The sequence below is a fragment of the Lathyrus oleraceus genome, chromosome 2 (assembly GCF_024323335.1).
Source record: "Lathyrus oleraceus cultivar Zhongwan6 chromosome 2, CAAS_Psat_ZW6_1.0, whole genome shotgun sequence".
NCBI classification, from domain to species: domain Eukaryota; kingdom Viridiplantae; phylum Streptophyta; class Magnoliopsida; order Fabales; family Fabaceae; genus Lathyrus; species Lathyrus oleraceus.
Genome location: NC_066580.1, coordinates 311,945,710 through 311,966,039, shown reverse-complemented (window position 1 = coordinate 311,966,039; position 20,330 = coordinate 311,945,710). Strand labels below are relative to the sequence as shown.

Genomic DNA, 20,330 nt, shown 5'->3' with positions numbered 1-20,330 from the left:
CATTACGTGGACTTATGGACAACTGTTGGAATATCAACAATGACCCAATCATTGCAGACTTCTCCAGGGATGACAAAGTTGCCAGAATTTTCCTCTGTATTATCTTCCATTATAGCAGCAACCTCTTGGTCCTCGACCGTGTGGATGAACCCTCCACTCTGAAACAGCTCATACTCATTGAAAGTGCCTTAAGAGTACCCTATGCCAGCCCAGGATTTATTGTCTTCTAGCTTAATCATTTGTCCTAAACCAGTAGTTGCGCCATTCTTAATGGCCAACTTCGCATCATTGTAGGACGCAAATGAAGAAGTTCCTTTCTTAGAAGGCTCAGCAATAGACAAGGCTTGGAACAGCGTCCCAACCTCATCCTCAGCATCTATGTAAGAAAAGGAAGACAAATGGCTTACCAAGAGAGCCTTCTCTCCCCCTACAACCACCAACTTCTTGTTCTTCACGAACTTTAACTTTTGGTGTAGGGTGGATGTCACGGCGCCTGCCTCATGAATCTATGGTCTGCCAAGCAAGAAACTATATGATGGGTGGATATCCATGACCTGAAAAGTGATATGGAAATCACTAGGTCCGATCTTGATTGGGAGTTCAACCTCGCCAATCACAGTTTTCCTGGATCCATCAAAAGCTTTGACGACCACTCCACTCTGCCTCATGGGAGGCCCCTGGTATGAAAGTCTCGCCAGAGTGGATTTTGGCAACACATTTAGCGACGATCCTGTGTCTACCAACACATTAGACAAGGCATCATCTTTGCAGTTCATTGAAATGTGTAGTGCCAAATTATAGTCTTTTCCCTCCTCGGGAAGATCAACATCGCAAAATCTCAAGTTGTTACAAGCAGTAATGTTTGCAACAATGCTATCAAACTGTTCTATTGTGACATCGTGATCCACGTATGCCACATCCAACACCCTCTGCAAAGCTTCGCGGTGTGGCTCGGAGTTCATCAACAAAGACAACACAAATATCTTTGATGGAGTTTGAAGTAACTGATCTACAACATTATACTCGCTCCTTTTGATGAGCCTCAACATCTCATCACAGTCCTCTCTCAATATGCCATTCTGGCCAGCAGGGACAGGAGTTCTAGCAACAACGGTAGGTTTGTCAACAACAAGTGTCGGATTCGGAGAAGTAGAAGAAGTACCCACAGGGCGGGCAGAATTTTCAACAGCATCAGTTCTTCTCCTCAACACGTCTTCATGGGGTTTCGGCGGTGCCGAAAAAACACGACCACTGCAGGTCAAACCACTGACGTAAGAGATACTTGTAACAGAAGTGGAGGGCAACGACACCTCCTTCCCATCTTCTAATGCAACCACATTATATTGATAGGGAATAGCCTTGTCTGAAGAGTATGGAACAGGGTCAGCTGGTTTAATAATAAGAGAGGGAGAAACCTTCTTCTTGCTGCCATCATATCTAACAACAACAGGTTCAGGTATTCTGAACACAGGGGATATAACATTAACTTCATCCTCATCACGATTCTGAAGTATCTCGATCACACCCTGATCCAGCATCTCTTGGATATCTTTCCTGACTTGGCGACATCCTCTCTCGTTGACAGTGCATACACGACAATTGTCATATCGGACCTTGTACTTGCCAGGGCAACCCTGAACCATGTTAAATGCAGTCTTCCCATGCTCGGGCAATGGGTTCTTCTTAACATTAGGACCTACGTCCTCAAAAAACAAAATACCACTTCTAACAAGGTCTTGAACCTTGGTCTTGAGAGGGTAACAGTTCTCCACATCATGTCCAGGAGCACCAGAATGATAAACACAGTAAAGCTCGGGCTTGTACCACCACTGAGGGTTGGTCGATATAGCAGGTGGGTCATGTGGAGTGATCAACTTCCTTTCAATCAATGAAGGATATAGCTCTGCATAAGTCATCGGAATAGGATTAAAGGTGACCCTCTTCCTATCATAGCTAGTGTTGGTATTATTGTTGTTTCGAGGCTGGTAGGCCTGCTGTTGCGGATGATGCTGATGTTGTTGATATTGTTGATGTTGCTGTTGCTGTTGCTGGTGCTGATAATGTTGATTTTCCCTAAAGGAAGGTGCTATATGAGCCACCTGGTGTTGGCTACTGGCCGGGTGCACAGTCTGCCTCTTCACAGAGGGTCTTCTTTGTTTAATATGGGAAGACACGACATGTGCTTCTCCATCTTTCTTCTTGGCAAACACCTCATAACGTTTGGCAGAAGAGCCTTCTTCTCTGGTCAGGCGTCCTTCCCTGACTCCTTCCTCTAGTCGCATCCCCATGTTCACCATCTCGGTAAAGCCAGAGGGAGCGATAGCGATCATCCTCACGTAGTAGAAAGAGCTTAAAGTCTTTAGAAATATCTTCGTCATTTCTTTCTCTTCGAGCGGGGGCACAATCTGTGCGGCCAATTCACGCCACCTCTGGGCGTACTCCTTGAATGTTTCCTTCTCCTTCTGGGATATAACCCTCAGTTGGTCCCTATCGGGAGCCATATCAACGTTATACTTGTACTGCTTGACAAAAGCTTCGCCAAGGTCGTTGAAGGAGCGAATGTTCACACTATCCAAGCCCATATATCATCTCAATGCGGCACCAAACAGATTGTCCTGGAAATAGTGGATTATGAGTTGATTGTTGTCGGTCTGAGCGGGCAAGTGTTTCCTTTGTACTTTTCAAAGTCAGGCACTTTGAATTTGATAGGAATCTTGACGTTTGGTACGAGACACAGCTCAGCAGCAAATTTACCGAAGAGGTCCTTCCCTCTTAGAGTTTTTAGTTCCTTGCGCAACTCAAGGAATTGATCATTCATAGCATCCATTTTCTCGTACACATCTGGGCCCTTAGATGGCTCAGAGTGATAAATGGTGTCGTCAACTCTCGGTAAAGTGTGCACAACTGGACGTGGCATAGCAAGGACCGGGCTAGATGTCGGTAGAGAAGTAAATGTAAGGGCGAGACCCTCTGGAACAAAATTAGCGGGCATCCCCCAGGGAAACCCGACTAGCATAGCAGACGAAGCAAAATGAGCACTGACAGCAGGCACGGTAGAGGTAGCAACCTCTGAAATGACCGTCCTCTGGGGAGGAGCTGAAGGCGTTGGGGAAGACTGACTTTGGGCGGCCAAGAATGACTCCATCAGGGCAGTCAATCTTGCCACTTCCTTCTTGAGTTCTTTGCTTTCTTGCTCGAGGCGATCCATTAGCTTTGAAGAGTTGGCTCTGGTTTTGTACCGGTGCGTTAGCTTGTCTTCAAAATAAATGAAGAACACAGAGTTAGACCCCTGATCAAGAAGCCTGGAACTAAACCTGCTTATGTGTATGATGCATGCAATGCTTGTGCATATGATTTATTTTTATCAGAGGAACTTTTTGGAGATCTATTTGCAAATATTTGAAAATATTAACCATTTAGACATATAATGGAATATTCGTAATAATATCTGGAAAATTTTTACACCAAAGAAGTACAATCTTGGTAACCAAAATACAATACAAGAGAGAAGGAAAATGAACATCCTATGGAACCCTAGAAACAATCGTCCAAAGCTCTCGAGACAGGAAGATAAGTTGCACGAAGCCTCTTCACCTCTCTCTCATAGGCTGCCTCCATATCTGCCTTCTCCTTGGAGAGTCGATCATACTTCCTCTTCCAAAAACTGGATGACTGAGGAAGAAGAGAAGTCACCATATCATCAGGCTCGTCGATAACCTGATGCTCCAGAAACTCTATCAAAGCATCCTATCTCTAAGTTGCTGAAGTAGCTCCTCTCGCTCACGGACCCAAGCACGCGAACGGTCTTCATCTCTCAACTCCTCTACTCCTTGGTTAGGGAGGGTTGAAGGCCAAACCATAACCAAAGGTGTAGGTCTTGGATAATCATAGGGCATGCGGTACTCAGCATCTCTCTTCCTCACCCACGAGGTGTAGGGTTCCAAAGCGATACAATTCTTCGGACCAAGCTCTTTCCTTCCCTTCCTATGAATCTTGCGCCAAGCACGGACCATCCCGTCCTTCAAGTTTTGGGGACCTTTACCCTCTTGAAAGAACACACCTTCTAATAGAATGTTATTAGGTTTATCCTTTAAGGGGAACCCAAGATGACGGCGTGCCAAAATAGGGTTGTAGTTAATCCCACCACATGTACCAAGAAGAGGCACATTGGAGAATTCACCACAAGAGTCAATAATTTGGACACCATCATATACACGATTATACCAAAAGATGTCATCATTAGTGAGAGACATAAGCCTCGTGGACCACCGTAGACATCCTTTGTTCTCCTTGAAGGCGAGCGTCCGTGGCAAGTGTGAAATAAACCACTTGTACAACAGAGGCAAACAACACACAATGGTACCACCACCCTTTGCATTCCTCATATGAAAAGAGAAATAAGTGTCACCCAACAGAGTAGGAACGGGATTAAGAGTATAGAAAATCCTAATAGCGTTCACATCCACAAAGTTGTCGATGTTGGGGAATAACACTAACCCATAAATGAGAAGTACAAATATGGCCTCAAAGGCGTCCTCACTCGTGGCCTTCCCAAATATAGTAGCTTGAGCAATGAGGAAATCAGATGGGAGACCTTGAATTCCACCTTTGGTAGTCATATGAGCACCAATAATAGATTCATCTATATGCAACATATCAACAATCTCTTGGGAAGAAGGAACTCTCTCCAAGCCACTGAATGACAACTGATCTAAGATAGGTATACCTACAAGATAGGCATACTTCTCAAGCGTAGGCAAAAGCTGGAAATCCAGAAAGGTGAAACAACGGTACAAAGGATCTTAGAACTGCACCAACACACTCATCAGACCTTCATCCACCTGAGTAGCAAGAATAGACAGAAGCTTCCCATGACGAGCCTTGAACTCCAAGGGATCTAATACATAGGATGTCAAACTCCTTAACTCTTTCAAGTCGGGTTGTCCGAAACTGTACTTCTTCGTATTCCTTCTTTGCTTATCCATGTCTGAAAATTTGCAAATAGACCTCTTAAGTTCCTTGAAAATTTTCTCATTGTTGATGATATGGATGCAAATGAATGCATGGATGCAACAATCACACTCACGGATCAAGCAAATCACACCATACAAAGGTCACAGGATGGATCAAGTCATCCTTAATATCAATCATCCATTTTGGTGGATTATGGTTTACACCTTATCAACACCCAAGTTCCATTGATATTAAGGATATACGAGAACGGATCAACCGCGAATCAAGGGTTTGTTGCAAGTCACGGGCATGGAGTCTCAGTTAAGAACCACCCAAAGGGAGTGTACTCTGGTTAAACCTGACAATCATGTTCTACAAGAGGTTCCCATAGTCATCATCCCATCTTTCGGATATTTTCGGATAAACGACTACTCGTATTCCAAAAATATTCTCAAGAGAGACTCTTATGAGTGTAGTATCGCGTAACAATCATATCAAATCTTACACTTGAACGACCTTCGCACTACGTCTTAAAATAGGCCAAGATGGGCTAGGTAATCTAAGGTCCTTGGCTTCTAAGGTCTATATTGGAAAGAGTAATGCCTAACCATGACTACTCGTGTGACATTATTGATCCCAACATGACCTCCACCAAGTGAATGAGCTTGTAAGTCAACTTGCTAAGGAATAACTCCACACAAGTCAACAAGACTATGCCATTCTCCTATCATAAGTGCACTCGAGTTTGGGTATAGAACTCATCTCACAAGAGACCACCAAGCACACAAGCAATTGAATATATCAAGCAATTCATACATTATAAGCAATACAGTTATCCCAAATTTGCACAAAAATATGTCACAAATAATATAAGCATACAATACAACAAAGGCAAAAAGGCTAAACCCACTAGGAAAACTCCCCAGCAGAGTCACCACTTTTATGTAGCGGGGTATTCGTTACCTTTAGATTTATTGACTAAATCAAAAGTAAATCATACAAATCGAGTCGCCACCGCACTTCTATTTATCCAAAGGAAAGGTTAGAAAGCGAACAAAAATCGAGAAGTTTTATCAAATCAAAAACTAATAAAAATGTCAGAGATCTGGGTAAGGGGGTTAGTTATGCAATGGGAAGGTTTTAAGCACCCAAAACATCCTTAGTACTCTAAGGGAGCCCTTTTTGCAAGTGTTGTATGGTAGGTTGGTATTTGTGAAAATATTTGTGCAAACATGATTGGGGAGATGAGAAGAGAATATACAAGTTATTTACAATCTTTGTCGTTTGAATGGATAAACCCATTGCTTACGTACCATCTCAAAAGGTAGGATCAAAACCTCGTAGTTCAGGGTAAAAATCTCAAAAGAAGTTGGTGAATTGATTGGTTCAAAAGCCTTGAGGTTTTTTGTTATCAAAGGGAGAAAACTCAACCTAAACCACAAATCCACCATGTGAGGAGAGCTCCAACATACTAGTGAGGGATCCACCCTATAATAAGTATGGAAGACTTATAGTCCAATCACTAAGGATACAGGTGAGGTTTATATCAACCACTATGATAACTCAAACCTAATAGCTAATGTTTATGAAAAAAAGCTTTGGCAAAGGTGGCCATTGGAACCACAAAAACAATTTGGGTGAGTTGTATTTACAAATGAAAAGTATTCACAAAATAAAGTCAAAGTTGACTTAAAGTTCAATTCAAAATAAGTATTATGAAAAGAGTTTGAAAAATCAAAGGCATAGTGCCTATGTTTCTAATTTTGAAAGCAATGTCAATGTTTGCACAAAATAAGTTTGGCTTGGGTTTGAGTGGAGAGAAGAAGAGAAGGGCTAGGTCCTAAACATGCAAAGATGAGGGAAGAGAAATAAAACCCCTTGGAGTTCCCTCCTTGAGATCATAAAGATGATCCAAGTTATTCCTTTCCTTTGGACTTAGCAAGCAATAAGCAATTAACTCAAGCAATCAAGCAAATATTCAATCAAGCACCTAAGATATTTCAATTTGGATTTGTCTCTCTTATCTTGGATGTCCATGACAATGGTCCTTCTAATTGGCTCAAGTTGGGATCCCTACCACACAAGAACAAACAAATCAAAAAGTTCCACAATGCAATAGAAAGAATGGACAAGAGGGAGTTTAGAATAGAGGTCCTTTCAATTCATCTTTCAAGATTAAGCATTCTAAAGGCATGAGGCCTAATTGCTCTTCAACATATTTTAGCATTCTAAAGGCATGAGGCCTAGTTGCTCTTGAAACTCCATTTAGCATAGGTAAGGTCCTAATTCTAAGTCCTTTCTCCATTTGTATTGGTTCACATAAACAAAACAAACACAAGGAAATAGTATATTCACAATAATGTGCTCAAGTGAGCAAAAGGCAAATGGCATAAACATAAACATGAGCTCAAGTGAGCAAAGGGCAAAGACAATATGAATTAATGAGCAAAAAATTAAATTGCATTAAAGTAAATTGCAAGAATTAAATGCTTGAATTAAAAGTTAGTAATTAGTAGTTAGTGTTAGTGTGCCATAAGGCAATTTAGCGCTATGTTAAGCAATCGTAAGTGGACTAATGTAGTAGTCACACCTATCTGAGGTCGGTCAATAAAACTATAGGCAACCAAACACAAGTTAGAGATCATGACTAGTAAGTCAATCTCCTACAACTTGCCATGCCAAAAGAAAAGAAGAACGACCTTGTATGGATTTAGGTTTTTTACTTGACCAAGAAGCAACCTATCTTGGATACAAAGCAATTCACTTGATCTTTGATCAAGATGAATTTGATTTGGATCAAAGAAGGTTAAGCCTCTCATATGTCAAGGCTAACCACCAATCATTAACTCATTGGTCAAAAGAAAAAGAAGAAGATGAAGATGGAAATGGAATGAACCAAAATGAGAAATCAAAAGGCATAACCAAAACACATTGATCAAACATGAATGGGATCAACATCAATCAATGGTAAACAGAAGTGAAATGAAGATTAGAAGTCAAGAAAGGTCAAACATATTTTTGGTATTTTTTGGAATTAAAATAATACATGAAATAAAATGAACAAACAAATGTCAAACTTCAAATCCAATTCAAATCAACTTGGATAAGTCCAATTGGATCATCATAAGTCTAACATGGTCAAACAAGGTTTGACAAAATTTCTCAACATTTTTTGAAAACAGAAACTATTTTTTAAACAATTAAAAATAAAGAAAAATAACATAATTGGACTAAAATCTCAAATAAATCTCAAATCAATTAAGAAATTGATGAGAATATTTTTCATAGATCCATCATCATCCAAGGATGTTAAGAAAATATTTTTGGTATTTTTGAATATCAAAAAGTATTTTAAATGAATTAAAAGCAACCAGAAAAGAAATAATTCACAAAAAATATTAAATGGAATCACAAAAGTAATTAAAAATCATTTTTAGAAACTAGAATTTAAGAGATTTTTTTTGCAATTGGTCCCATATTTTTGTGATTCCAAATAAAGAAGTTATGAATTTTTAAAATAAAATGGAATAAAAGAATTAAAATAGAAATTAATAAAAGAGAAAAATCCTGAGGCGTCAGATCATGGCTCATTAATTGACGTGGCTCATCAGACAGCCAGGAAGCGCGCGCGTATGGTAAACATTAGTCAACAGCGTGACATCATGTATTAAATAAAGTCAAACAAATCAAGAGCCAAGATTAGATCGTGACCAATGGATCCAAGGGCCAAGGTTTGGACGAGTGGGGACGGTGGTGGAAACCACCGTCTTCTCCGGTGAGAAGCCATAATCCGGCCACCAGTTGCAGGTTTTCAAACCTCAACCATAGCACGCGATCCATATACCATTCGAAAGCTAGAGTGATGTACATCACCCCTGTAACCTTAGTTTCTTCTCAAGATTCTTATGGAGGAATAAATATGAGATTTGAAAAATGAGGTGTTCAATCTGAAGTTGTCAAATTCTCAAAATTAAAACCACAAATCAATTGCCTCTCACATGAGGACTTCAGAAATACCAACCAAACCAAGCAATGCACAATAATAAGAGAGATTCGAAGGAAAACAGTTATGGTGAAAACCTTTGAAGTGCAGCTTTTAAGAGCTTGATCCAATCTAATCCTCGAGTGCAGCTTGATCTTGAAGTAACAATGAAGCAAGGCTAATGAATTAGAAGCTGCAGATCAACCAGGGAAGTTGAAATTCAAGCTTGAAAAGTGAAGTGAAATTTCAGAATTCCTTTGAGTGAGAGGTTAGGGAAGCAATCCAGCAGGGTTTCAGGCGCCTTCAGGTTCAGATTTGAAGTGAGCAATGCCTTCTATTTATAGCCACAGCTGATGCAAGGTGTGGGAAACTCGTGTGTGCATGAACTTGGGTCCTCCATGTATGGGCCTGTACAGGCGCATGTGAGGACCAAAATCCATTGCAAATGAGTGTTGAACACTAATGAATGAAGTTTGGTCGTGCAGATGGCAATGCATTAGCTTGTGCATGGAATTTTAACATGTTATGCATAATTGATCACAAAGCTTCACCTCTTTGAAAATGCCAATTGGAAAATCCAAATATAAGCATGTGGGTAATGGTTGGAAAGGTCTTGACATAAGGAACAAATGTTATGTTGAACAAAAATCCATTTGGAGTTTGGAAAATATTGAAAACTGGCCATGAAGTTCAAGGTACAAAACATGTATATGGAAAATTTGCCAAAAATGACCAACTTCAAACCCTTCTGTTTCAAAGATGCAAGCCTAAAATGACAAAACCTTCAACATCAAAGTTGTAGATAGTTTCAATACAATCTATTTGGACTTAAACTTTGCATCATTTTGATTTTTGATTAGAAAGTTATGGGCACTTGAAGTTGGACTTTTTCACATTTCAATGGTTTTGGTCCAAAGAGACCTATAATGTTTTGTATTATCACATATATTTATTTTAGGATTATGAAATTTTGTCCAATATAACAATTGAAATAGACATCTTAAACTTTCTAATGCACTTGGTATCACCTCAAAATCGTAAAAAATGAAGGAGTTATGTCCTTGGAAAGTTGACCCAAAATTAGTGTTTCAATCAAAATGACCTATAATATTTTGAAATGAATGATGACTTTCCAAGTTTCAAATGAATTTTTTATGAATATGAAAGTTGTTCATATGGGTATTAAGAACATTTTTTCTCTTGGGATCATCTCCATTTGACAAACACATCAAAAGTTAGGTCTCAGTGGATTTCAAAATAGTTAGATGAATTGACTGATCAACTTATCAAGTCTAACCTTCAAATCTTGATGAATGAATGATTGAGGACACTCACATAGGCTCATATGTATAAAATTATGAATGAAAGAACTTCTCTTGGTTGTATTTGATCATAGGTAGAGGTTGCTTCATGAGCAAGGCACAATCAATGCACAATTGAATTAGGGTTTCTTTGGGAAACAATCCTCAAGCCCTTTGGATTATCTTGATCAAATTGACAAATTGAGACACTTGTGAGGCATATATGATGATTGAGAGCTTTGTGAACCATTGTCATGCTTGCTTTCATCTTCATCTGGCCATATCAATGAGCATATGGGCCTCCTAGGAGCCTTGGATCACATGACTGCTTGAGCTTTAAAACAAACAAAGTTAGTGACATATTTTTGTGCTTTTGGTTAGTAAACAAAATAAGAAGAGCAATAATATACAATTCAAGCATGCTTGGTGGTTTTAAACCAACTCTCAACAATTCCCAACCCAAGGGTAAAAGAGCCAAGATGTTATGATCCTTGAGGCAAATACAAATGAACAATGTTATGATGCCATGAGGGATCTTAGGATCAAAATTAGGGTCTTACAGTTATTAAACTCATTTTTTTCATTGTCATACTATTTTTACTCACATTTCACAATTTCCTTGCCCATTTCTAATTCCTAAACAAAAAAAAGTCATTATCACATTAAATATTTTTCTATATTCGAAATGAATACTAAAGATTAACCCGAAACTAATGGTAAAATCATTTCATGAGTACCAACCCAAAACATGATATCAAGTGACAATATAAACATTATTTTATTAACCCTCACAAACGTATATAAGAAAAAAATGTGACATATATCAAGTTCTACTTCTACCTTTTAACAAAAATCATACAAGAACAAAGAAAACAAGACTAAAATAAAATTCCCCAAAAGCCATATCTAAAACATACAACCAAACAAACAAACATGAACCACTCCACCAAAGGAAAATGACACATCTTCATTTTGTCAAAACACAATCACAAAGACTCTCATGGCCAGAGCCTTGTTATCTACTGACAATACCCTTTAAGCCCAAATTTAGTCCACAAAATCAAGCACAAGCATTATCTTTACCGAAAATTCAATAATCCATTAGAACCTTTTTTTCAGTGGCTCTGATTCTGCCATTGTGTTCATCAAAAGCCTCTGCCACATAAATAAACATTTTTTTGCTACAGACAAAAATAAGACTCATAGTTTTGTTGCCACATATGTATAACATTGCGTGAACTATACTTATTTTTTTTCTCAGAGTGCTTCTTCTATCAATCTAAGGTTGTCGTAAAAAGCTTGAAACCGATTCTGCAGGTAACGTTTCTCAACTACCATTGATTCACACAACATGATGAAATGACCCACTTGCAATATTTAGATAAAAATATAATCTTTTACCTTTTGTTTCAATTGGGTTAGTGTTATTTCGAGGATCCTTGTTTCCTGTATTTTTTTTTAAATTACGTTTTGGTTTGGTGTGATGTGATGGGTTTTCTTCAAAATTTGGATTGGGAACTGTGTGATTTTTTTTTTCGATTTTATTGGATTGTGAATTGTGTTTTTTTAAATTAAGCTTTCTATAATTTATCCTCTCCGGCCAAATTTTAGGCGTTAGATTAATCTAACGATTGAGATTTCACCGGAGAAGCAAGAGGGTCCGAGAGGATCCAGTTGTGTATCATTGTGGGATTATACCTCCTATGTTTTTTAATTGCGGTCGACAACTGCAACATAACGGTTTTAGAGGTCTCTGCAGTGGCATCCATAAGTTGTTAATTCAAAACATTTAACTTGTAGAATAAGTTAGTTTTATGTTGTTTTTTGTTTCAGTGATATCTGCAAGAAGTCTTCTGCTTGACAATGCCACCGAAACCCTTGGACCTTGTGTCGATAAATGAAAACGTGAAGAAGGCTCAGTATGCTGTCAGAGGTGAATTATACCTTCGAGCTACCGAGCTTCAGAAGGAGGGCAAAAAGGTATAGTAGAATTTATTTTCGGTGTTTTACACAGAATTTTTTACCTGCTCGAGTTGCAATTTAAAGCTTGTTTTCGAATATTGGCAGATTATATTCACAAATGTCGGAAATCCACATGCGTTGGGACAGAAACCACTGACCTTCCCTCGCCAGGTTCAACATAACTACCATATTTCTAATTTTTTTAATAAGATTTGCTAAACGTACTTATAAATCTTTATCTAGTTAAACTGTTGGAGTGTTGAAGTACTCTATTTGTTGATTACACTAATGTGGTTTGTAACAGCTAACGTATAGCATTTTTTTTTGGTTTCAGGTTGTTGCTTTGTGCCAGGCTCCATTCTTGCTTGATGATCCTAACGTTGGACTGCTATTCCCGGCTGATGCAATTGCAAGAGCCAAACAGTACCTCTCATTCACATCGGGTGGTTTAGGTACTAATATCATATCGCCAAAAACAGTATCTGTCATTGACATCTGTTTTGTCAGTTATATACCGTCATGTTAAAAATCAATTCGATCATTGGTATCAGTTACTTAGAGGGTGAGCTCACCGGTTAAGGTTATGTTATTTTCAGTTCAAATTTTGGATTTTTTTTGTAACAGTAAATTTTATGATATGGGAATCTCTAGTAACACGAAAGATCTAATTCTATATTGTAGGTGCTTATAGTGATTCTCGAGGCATTCCAGGAGTGAGGAAGGAAGTGGCAGAGTTCATACAGAGGCGTGATGGTTATCCTAGGTATATATGCTCCATACTCACTATTTTTCCTACTTATTTTGAAGTGAAAATGAAAACTAGAAACGTAGAAAACGCGCCCTTTGTTTCTATTTTGTTAGGCAAAGTGATTAATTAGGTCTTGCTGTATTTGTAGTGATCCAGAGTTCGTATTCCTTACTGATGGTGCGAGCAAGGCTGTGATGCAGATATTAAATACGATCATCAGAGGCGAAGGAGATGGGGTAATATAGTCTTTTTTTTATGGTACTTGGTTTTCGGTAATCACACTTCCATTTTCAAATGATTTTTCATCACTTTTTATTTCTAGATTATGGTTCCAGTCCCACAATACCCACTCTACTCTGCAACAATTGCTCTTCTTGGTGGCACTCTTGTTCCATACTACCTCGAAGAGACAGCAAATTGGGGTCTTGATACTAATGAGCTAAGAAAATCAGTTTCAGAGGCTCGCTATAAAGGCTTAAACGTATGTTTTTTCTTTACAAATGTTAAGTTCCACCTACAAATGCTTTTGAAGGAAGTAACTTAATTTCTTATAAATTGAAATTTGATCAGGTTAAAGCAATGGTGATCATAAATCCTGGAAACCCTACCGGTCAATGCCTTAGTCAAGAGAATTTACGAGAGGTTTTGCAATTTTGTTATGAAGAAAACTTAGTCTTGCTTGGAGACGAGGTTTACCAGACGAATATATATCAGGATGAACGGCCCTTCATTAGTTCCAAAAAGGTATATTTTTCTGAGCTTCTTTTTTTAGGCATATATTTTGATATATTACGAGTTAATCTTGATGTATCGCCTCATTCGTTAACTCGAAATAATACTGCATTTTTCTTTAACACAAGTAGGTTTTGATGGATATGGGGCCACCTTTAAGCAAGGAAGTCCAGCTTGTTTCATTTCACTCGGTGTCAAAAGGGTATTTTGGTGAATGCGGACAGCGAGGTGGATATTTTGAAATGACCAACATTCCTCCTGAGGTTTGTCTCTTCATAAGCCGCGTTCCTGATTTTTTTCTTGCGCCGAGTGTCGAGCTGATATTTCTTGTAACATTTGGAAGTATAGATTTTTCATGAACTAACTATCCAAATAGAGTGGTGTGCAAGCACATGAATGGTTTGATATCTAACTTCTTTTCTCATGCAAAAGCCCTCGTGACTTGAAGCATGATGAACAATATACAAGTCCACCCTACCGTGTACGGCATGAAGTGGATAGGAAAAGCGGTTGAACATAAAAGAAGGAATTCAAGATATATACATAAGTATGAATATGCCACTGAAGCTGCTGATGTTTTTCTTTGATCCTAATTTTGTTTTGCAGACAGTTGATGAGATCTATAAAGTTGCATCAATATCGCTTAGTCCAAATGTTCCTGCACAAATATTTGTGAGTTAGCACTGAATGTTTTTCTGTTAGATGTTTTGACTTATTTGTTCAAAATATGTTTTTAGCAAGTCTTGTTCTCTTTTCTGTCTCCTTTTCCTCATCGTTTTCCCCCGTTTTTACCTTTGTTCTACAGATGGGACTAATGCTCAATCAGCCCAAACCTGGAGATATTTCTTATGACCAATTTGCTAGGGAAAGGTAATCATCCTAAAACCTGTGTTCAAATATTAGGAAATCTATGAAGTACTGACACAGACGCCAGACACAATACTGACTTTGAAAAATGTTTAACTTGTAATACAACAACTAAGCCTTATCCCCCTAAGTGGGGTCGGCTACATGGATCAACTTTCGTCATAATGTTCTATCCAGGACAATATTATTTCGTAGTTGATCCATGTCATAGAGATTTGACTTTAACTTGTAATAATTTAAGAAAATAAAAGTGATGAAATGTAATCACACGTGTCAGTATCATGTCGGGGTCCGACATTGACAGATGTCAGACACATTTGATTTGAAGTGTCGGTGCTGCTGCGTAATTGGAAATCATCATTTCTCTCATGCCTTTCCAAATATAGGATCGGAAGTCATAAGAAGTCTCTTTAGGTAACAATAAATTGACAGTTTTCGACAATATGCAGCAAAGGAATACTTGAATCACTAAGAAGAAGAGCAAGGATAATGACTGATGGATTCAACAGTTGCAGGAATGTTGTTTGTAATTTCACAGAAGGTATAAATATATGACCATGTTCCAAACGAAGTCGTTGTATTCTTCTGATGTTACAACAATGTTTTTTTGGATTGTTTTGTGCCTTATTGATCCGCTGAGTTTTGTTCAGGTGCCATGTATTCATTCCCTCAAATTCGATTGCCACCAAAAGCTTTAGAGATTGCTCAACAGGCTGGAAAAGCTGCAGATGTTTACTACTGTCTCAAGCTTTTGGAAGCCACTGGCATATCCACTGTTCCTGGTTCAGGATTTGGACAGAAAGAAGGGTAAAACACTCATCCCTTTATTTTCTTCCTTTTTCTACGTACTTTTTTATGTGCTTTTTCTAAGAGTCTGTTTAAATTGACTTATTTGAGTTTATCTACTTAGATAAGTAACTTGCGATTATTTAGGTAGGAGAGCTTATGGAAACAACGTATTACACATTCATAAGTTGTTTTCTTTTTCGAGTTTCTTATGCTTCTTTGTCGCAAACTTTGTACAGGGTTTTCCATTTGAGGACAACAATATTACCAGCTGAGGAAGAAATGCCTGCAATTATGGATAGTTTCAAAAAGTTCAATGATGATTTCATGGAGCAATATGATGACCATAGAGGTTATTCAAGGTTGTAATGGTTTCATCGTCTTAAAAGTTTTATCATACTCATGTTCAATTCTTCCCTTGAAAAAACACACCCTCCTTTCTGAAACCTTAGATTTTCTTCTATATTTCAATGAGAATCTTCATGTATATTTAATCTCTGTTGCACCTTTTATTATTATATATATGTTGTGCCTCCATGGCAAACAATCATCTTGAATATAATAATTGTCTCTGTTGTTCTTTGTCAAAAAATAAAGTAAATTTATTGTGGTCCTTCCCAATCCCGATTTGAAGGATTAGTCTTTGCAGTTACGTGCAGAGGATATCCAATTTCTTCTGGAAAAGAAAAACATAAAATTCACAGTGAGACATTTAGAGTGAGAGTGTTCTTATGTCCTGCTGTATCGACTATGATGGTCAGCTACTGTCACGGGCCCCCCACGTTTCTTCATTCATCCGCTGGTCTGCTTCTTTTGTCTTTCACTCACCACTGCAGTCTTATTTAATACTCTCGTCTTCACCACCCTTATGTCACAACACAAACTTCAAAAGACTTTTTAGTGTTTTTGTTCTTGCTAAGTCGAATGAGATGAACCTTAATAGCAAATGTACTTTGAACAAGGCCATGTTGTGTATATGTCGGTGGTAGGCAAGTTTTGTCTGCAATGTGTTATAATAAGAAATCTGACTGTTTAAACTTATTATTGGTTGATTAAAGTTTGTGTTGTGTTTTTCAGATAGTAACGGTAACATAAGCACATACACTTTTAAGAATAGGGGTATTGCGGTGTGTGACACGCGTCAGTATTCGACACTTGTATGACATTTATACGACATATGTCTGACATGTTTGGTATTCGATACCTGTATGATATTTATACGACATGTGTCTGAAAAGTCTTACAAGTGTCGGAAAGTCAAACAAATGTCCTTAAAAATGATTTTTTTTTCTTTGTTTCGACACCCTTTAAATCAGTGTTCACAATCCATATGACACTCACACAAAGCGTGTTGGATAATTCAGGTCTGAGGCCTGGAAGGGTCAGTGTGTGTAAAACCGACGTCATCGTAGAGAGGATCTGATATGCGCCGCTTTGTTGGATTTTTTTTTTTTTTTAATTTTACTTGGACAAATGCTTTGTTGGACTTAAGGTAATGAGTTTGTTGTTATTTTTGAGTATAGTAGTTGTTTGAAACCAAAATATTCTCACAAAAATATAATTTGGTGGGAAACTAAATTTGAATTTACGAGGATTTGAACTCAAAAATAATTTCATTATCTTTAAATTAGGAGGGTTTAAACCTTTACAAATAGAGATTTAATGCATTTTTTGACTAAAAAAATCTGCCACACATTAGATGATTTTCTGAATAAATTTTTTATGATTTATGTGACGATTTAAATTGTCACATGTTTTTTATTTAAAAGTGCTTAACGGTCACAAATTACATCACTTATTTTAAATTTTCTTGTTATTGTAATGTTAGGTTTTTTTTTCGGAAGTTGGTGTAATGTGTATGATTTTAGTCCTTAAGCAATTTAAAATTTTGATTGTTATAACATGGTCCAAAATGCTCCCACATATATCTTCTTTAAATACTGCATTTCTCCTTTCTATTTTTCACCCTCAACTTCTTTTTGACATTTTTCTCTAAAATCCTATTCTTATTAAAATATAAAATTTAGTTTAAATATTTCATTAAAAAGGATTTTTGTGCCACTTTTAACACAGCAGACAACACACAAAACTTTGATTGATAATTTAAACCATCACCTAAAACAAGTGTTAATTTTCATAAACATAAGATGTGATGGTCTAAACGGTCATACATGTAAGGGATTTATCTTTTACATATGTGTGGGAGTTTCATTTGACATTTTAAGATCACAAATATTTGTGATTAGGTAAAGTGTGAGTTATTTTAAGTCACAACCCAAATTTACGTTGAATTATAATTTTTTGTGTCAAAGTAGATTGTTCGATAGAAGTAAGGAAATATCAAATTAGGATAGTTGTCGAAACGTCGAAGGACTGTACCTCGACAGAAATTTTGACTTAGGTCTAATTTTGTAGTATTAATAGAATTAAGTAGTTTAGGCTTTGTTTGCGGAGCAAGCAATCCCAAAATCTATAAATAGGGAGTAACCTATATCATTATCATTGTAAGATAACACATATTTGCAGTTACAAATAGTAAAAATTCGCAATTTTGAGCAGAGAAAAACTCTGCAGAAATTTCTTCTTATTCCTTTTCTCGTAAACCCTAATTTTATTTTCTTCCCAAATTCAATTTTTTCTTTCTTCTTCCATTAAAATTATGTTGCACAATCTTGTAACTAAGATTGATTAATTCACTCGAGTGAAGAGTGAAGAACAATAGGGAGTTCGATCATTGTGATTGAATCTTGTTCATCAAGATTGCAGCGGAATTCTCCATAGATTTTGGTGAACTTCCAATATCTGGTATCTAGAGCACTGATTGAGCGATTTGTGGGAAGCAAAATACGATGGTGATGAATCATCCGAACAAACATTTTTCGACGAGTCTCCTAATTCTGAAGAATCAGAATTACGATAAATGGTGCAAGCAAATAAAGGTTGTCTTTTGCTATCAAGATCTTTGGGATCTTGTGAAGGAGGGAGTGACGCCGCTCGTAGAAAATGCGACAAATGAAAAAAAAATGCACACAAAGAATTGAAGAAGAAAGATTATAAAGCTCTCTTTATGATCCATCAATATGTTGATGCAGACAATTTCGAAAAGGTTAGTGATATCGAATCAGTGAAAGAAGCATGAGAAATTCTGGAAAAATCTTTTAGAGGTGCATAAAAGGTGAAAGAAGTGAGGTTACAAACTCATAAAAGAACGTATGAATTGCTTCAGATGGAAGACAATGAAAGCATAACTGATTTTTTCACCAGGGTTACAAAATTGGTGAATCAAATCAAGGTATGTGGAGAAGTGTTGTCATCAAGATTAATTGTTGCAAAGATCTTGAGATCGTTGGCTCCAAAGTTCGCCCCCGTGGTAGTAGCCATAGAAAAGTCGAAATATTTGTCGATGTTGACAAAGGAAGAGCTTTAAAGGACGCTTGAATCTCATGAACAAATTATGGCTAAAGAGCTGCAAGCAAGTAGAAGAGTGATATGGCTTTGCAGGCGTAATCAACAAGAGAAAAGAAAGGCAAAGGTCAGTGGTTCGGTAACAAAGGTAAAATAGGTTACAACAATTCGACTGGTCGAAATCAACAAGAAGGAGGCTTATCAAATCAGAGAAAGCCCTCACACCAAAGAAACCAAAGAGGTAGTGTTGTAGGTAGAGGAAAAGGTGGTGCTCGAAAACCTTACAAAAGTCACACTCAGTGTTTTAACTGTCAGTAGTATGGTCACTACTTTAGTGATTGTCCTGAAAAACAAAAGAATCAAGATAATGATGCAAAGTTTGCAAAGCATGAAGAAGAAGAGATGTTGCTGATGGTCACAACACGAGATGAAGAAATATTCCAGGACCAATGGTACTTGGACTCAAGATGCTCATCACACATAACTGGTAGGAAATATTGGTTTGTCAACATGAAACCCTAATGAAGAACATGGTAAAATTTGCAAATGAAAATACTCTAGCAGCTGAAGGTATAAGCGATGTTCTGATTATGAGGAAAGATGGCAAAATGTCAGTAATTTTCAAGTACTGTACATACCAGCCATGATTTTTTTTTTTGCTCAACATAAGGCAATTAGTCGAAAAGAACTACAAAGTGTCGATCAAAGACAAGATGATGAGAGTTTTCAACTCAGGTGGAAGATTAATCTTGAAGGCACCTATGTCTCAGAATAAAACCTTCATGATTAAACTTAATGTGATAGAGCATAAGTGCCTTACAACTGCAGCTAGTAGGGATGAATGGATATGGCACTATAGACTTGGCCATCTCAATTTCAAAGACATAAGAGATCTGAAGAGAAAAAATATGGTTTCAGGGTTACCAGAAATCGATATTCCAGACAAAGTGTGTGAGGAATGTGTGCAGGCAAAGCATCACGAGAACAACTTCAGCATGGATGCATGAAGCAAGTCAAAGGAAATCCTTGAAGTCATATAGTATGATGTGTGTGGACCTATCCAGGTGGATTCAATTGGCGTTAACATATATTTGATCACATTCATACATGATTTCAATAAAAAAATGCAGACTTACCTGATCAAGAAGAAAAGTGAAGTGATAGAGGTAGTTGCCAAGTTTAAATTTATGGTCGAAAGACAAAGTGGTCGAAAGCTCAAGATTTTGAGGATTGATGGTGGTGGAGAATATGTGTCGAAAGACTTTGACACATTATGTGAAAAAGAAAGGATTATGCATGAGGTGGTGTCACCTTACACTTAATAGCAGAATGGAACTACATAAAGGAAGAATAAGACCATCATGAATATGGTGAGAAGTATGTTGAAAGGCAAACATCTACCCAAAGAATTATAGGGAGAAGTTGTATCGACAACAACATATATTTTGAACAGATGCCCGACGAAGAAGCTAGAAGGAATTACGCCAGAAGAATGTTGGTCCGGTGTCAAGCCTAGCTCGACTTATCCGAAAGTGTTTGGTTCTATATCCCATAGACATCTGCCAGATCAGTTGAGAAGAAAACTTGATGACAA

General features: G+C 37.6%; 1 protein-coding gene across 1 annotated transcript; it reads left to right on the top strand.

Moving 5' to 3' along the window:
- The first annotated feature begins 11,154 nt into the window (after positions 1-11,154).
- Positions 11,155-15,825, top strand: LOC127119265 (glutamate--glyoxylate aminotransferase 1). Its single transcript, XM_051049469.1, has 14 exons — positions 11,155-11,553; positions 12,070-12,216; positions 12,304-12,369; positions 12,533-12,650; positions 12,880-12,961; positions 13,095-13,182; positions 13,269-13,427; positions 13,517-13,690; positions 13,810-13,941; positions 14,285-14,350; positions 14,484-14,548; positions 14,995-15,086; positions 15,196-15,352; positions 15,571-15,825. Exons 2-14 carry the CDS (start codon positions 12,100-12,102, stop codon positions 15,698-15,700), a joined length of 1,446 nt encoding a protein of 481 aa, XP_050905426.1. The 5' UTR covers positions 11,155-11,553; positions 12,070-12,099; the 3' UTR covers positions 15,701-15,825.
- Positions 15,826-20,330: the final 4,505 nt, after the last annotated feature.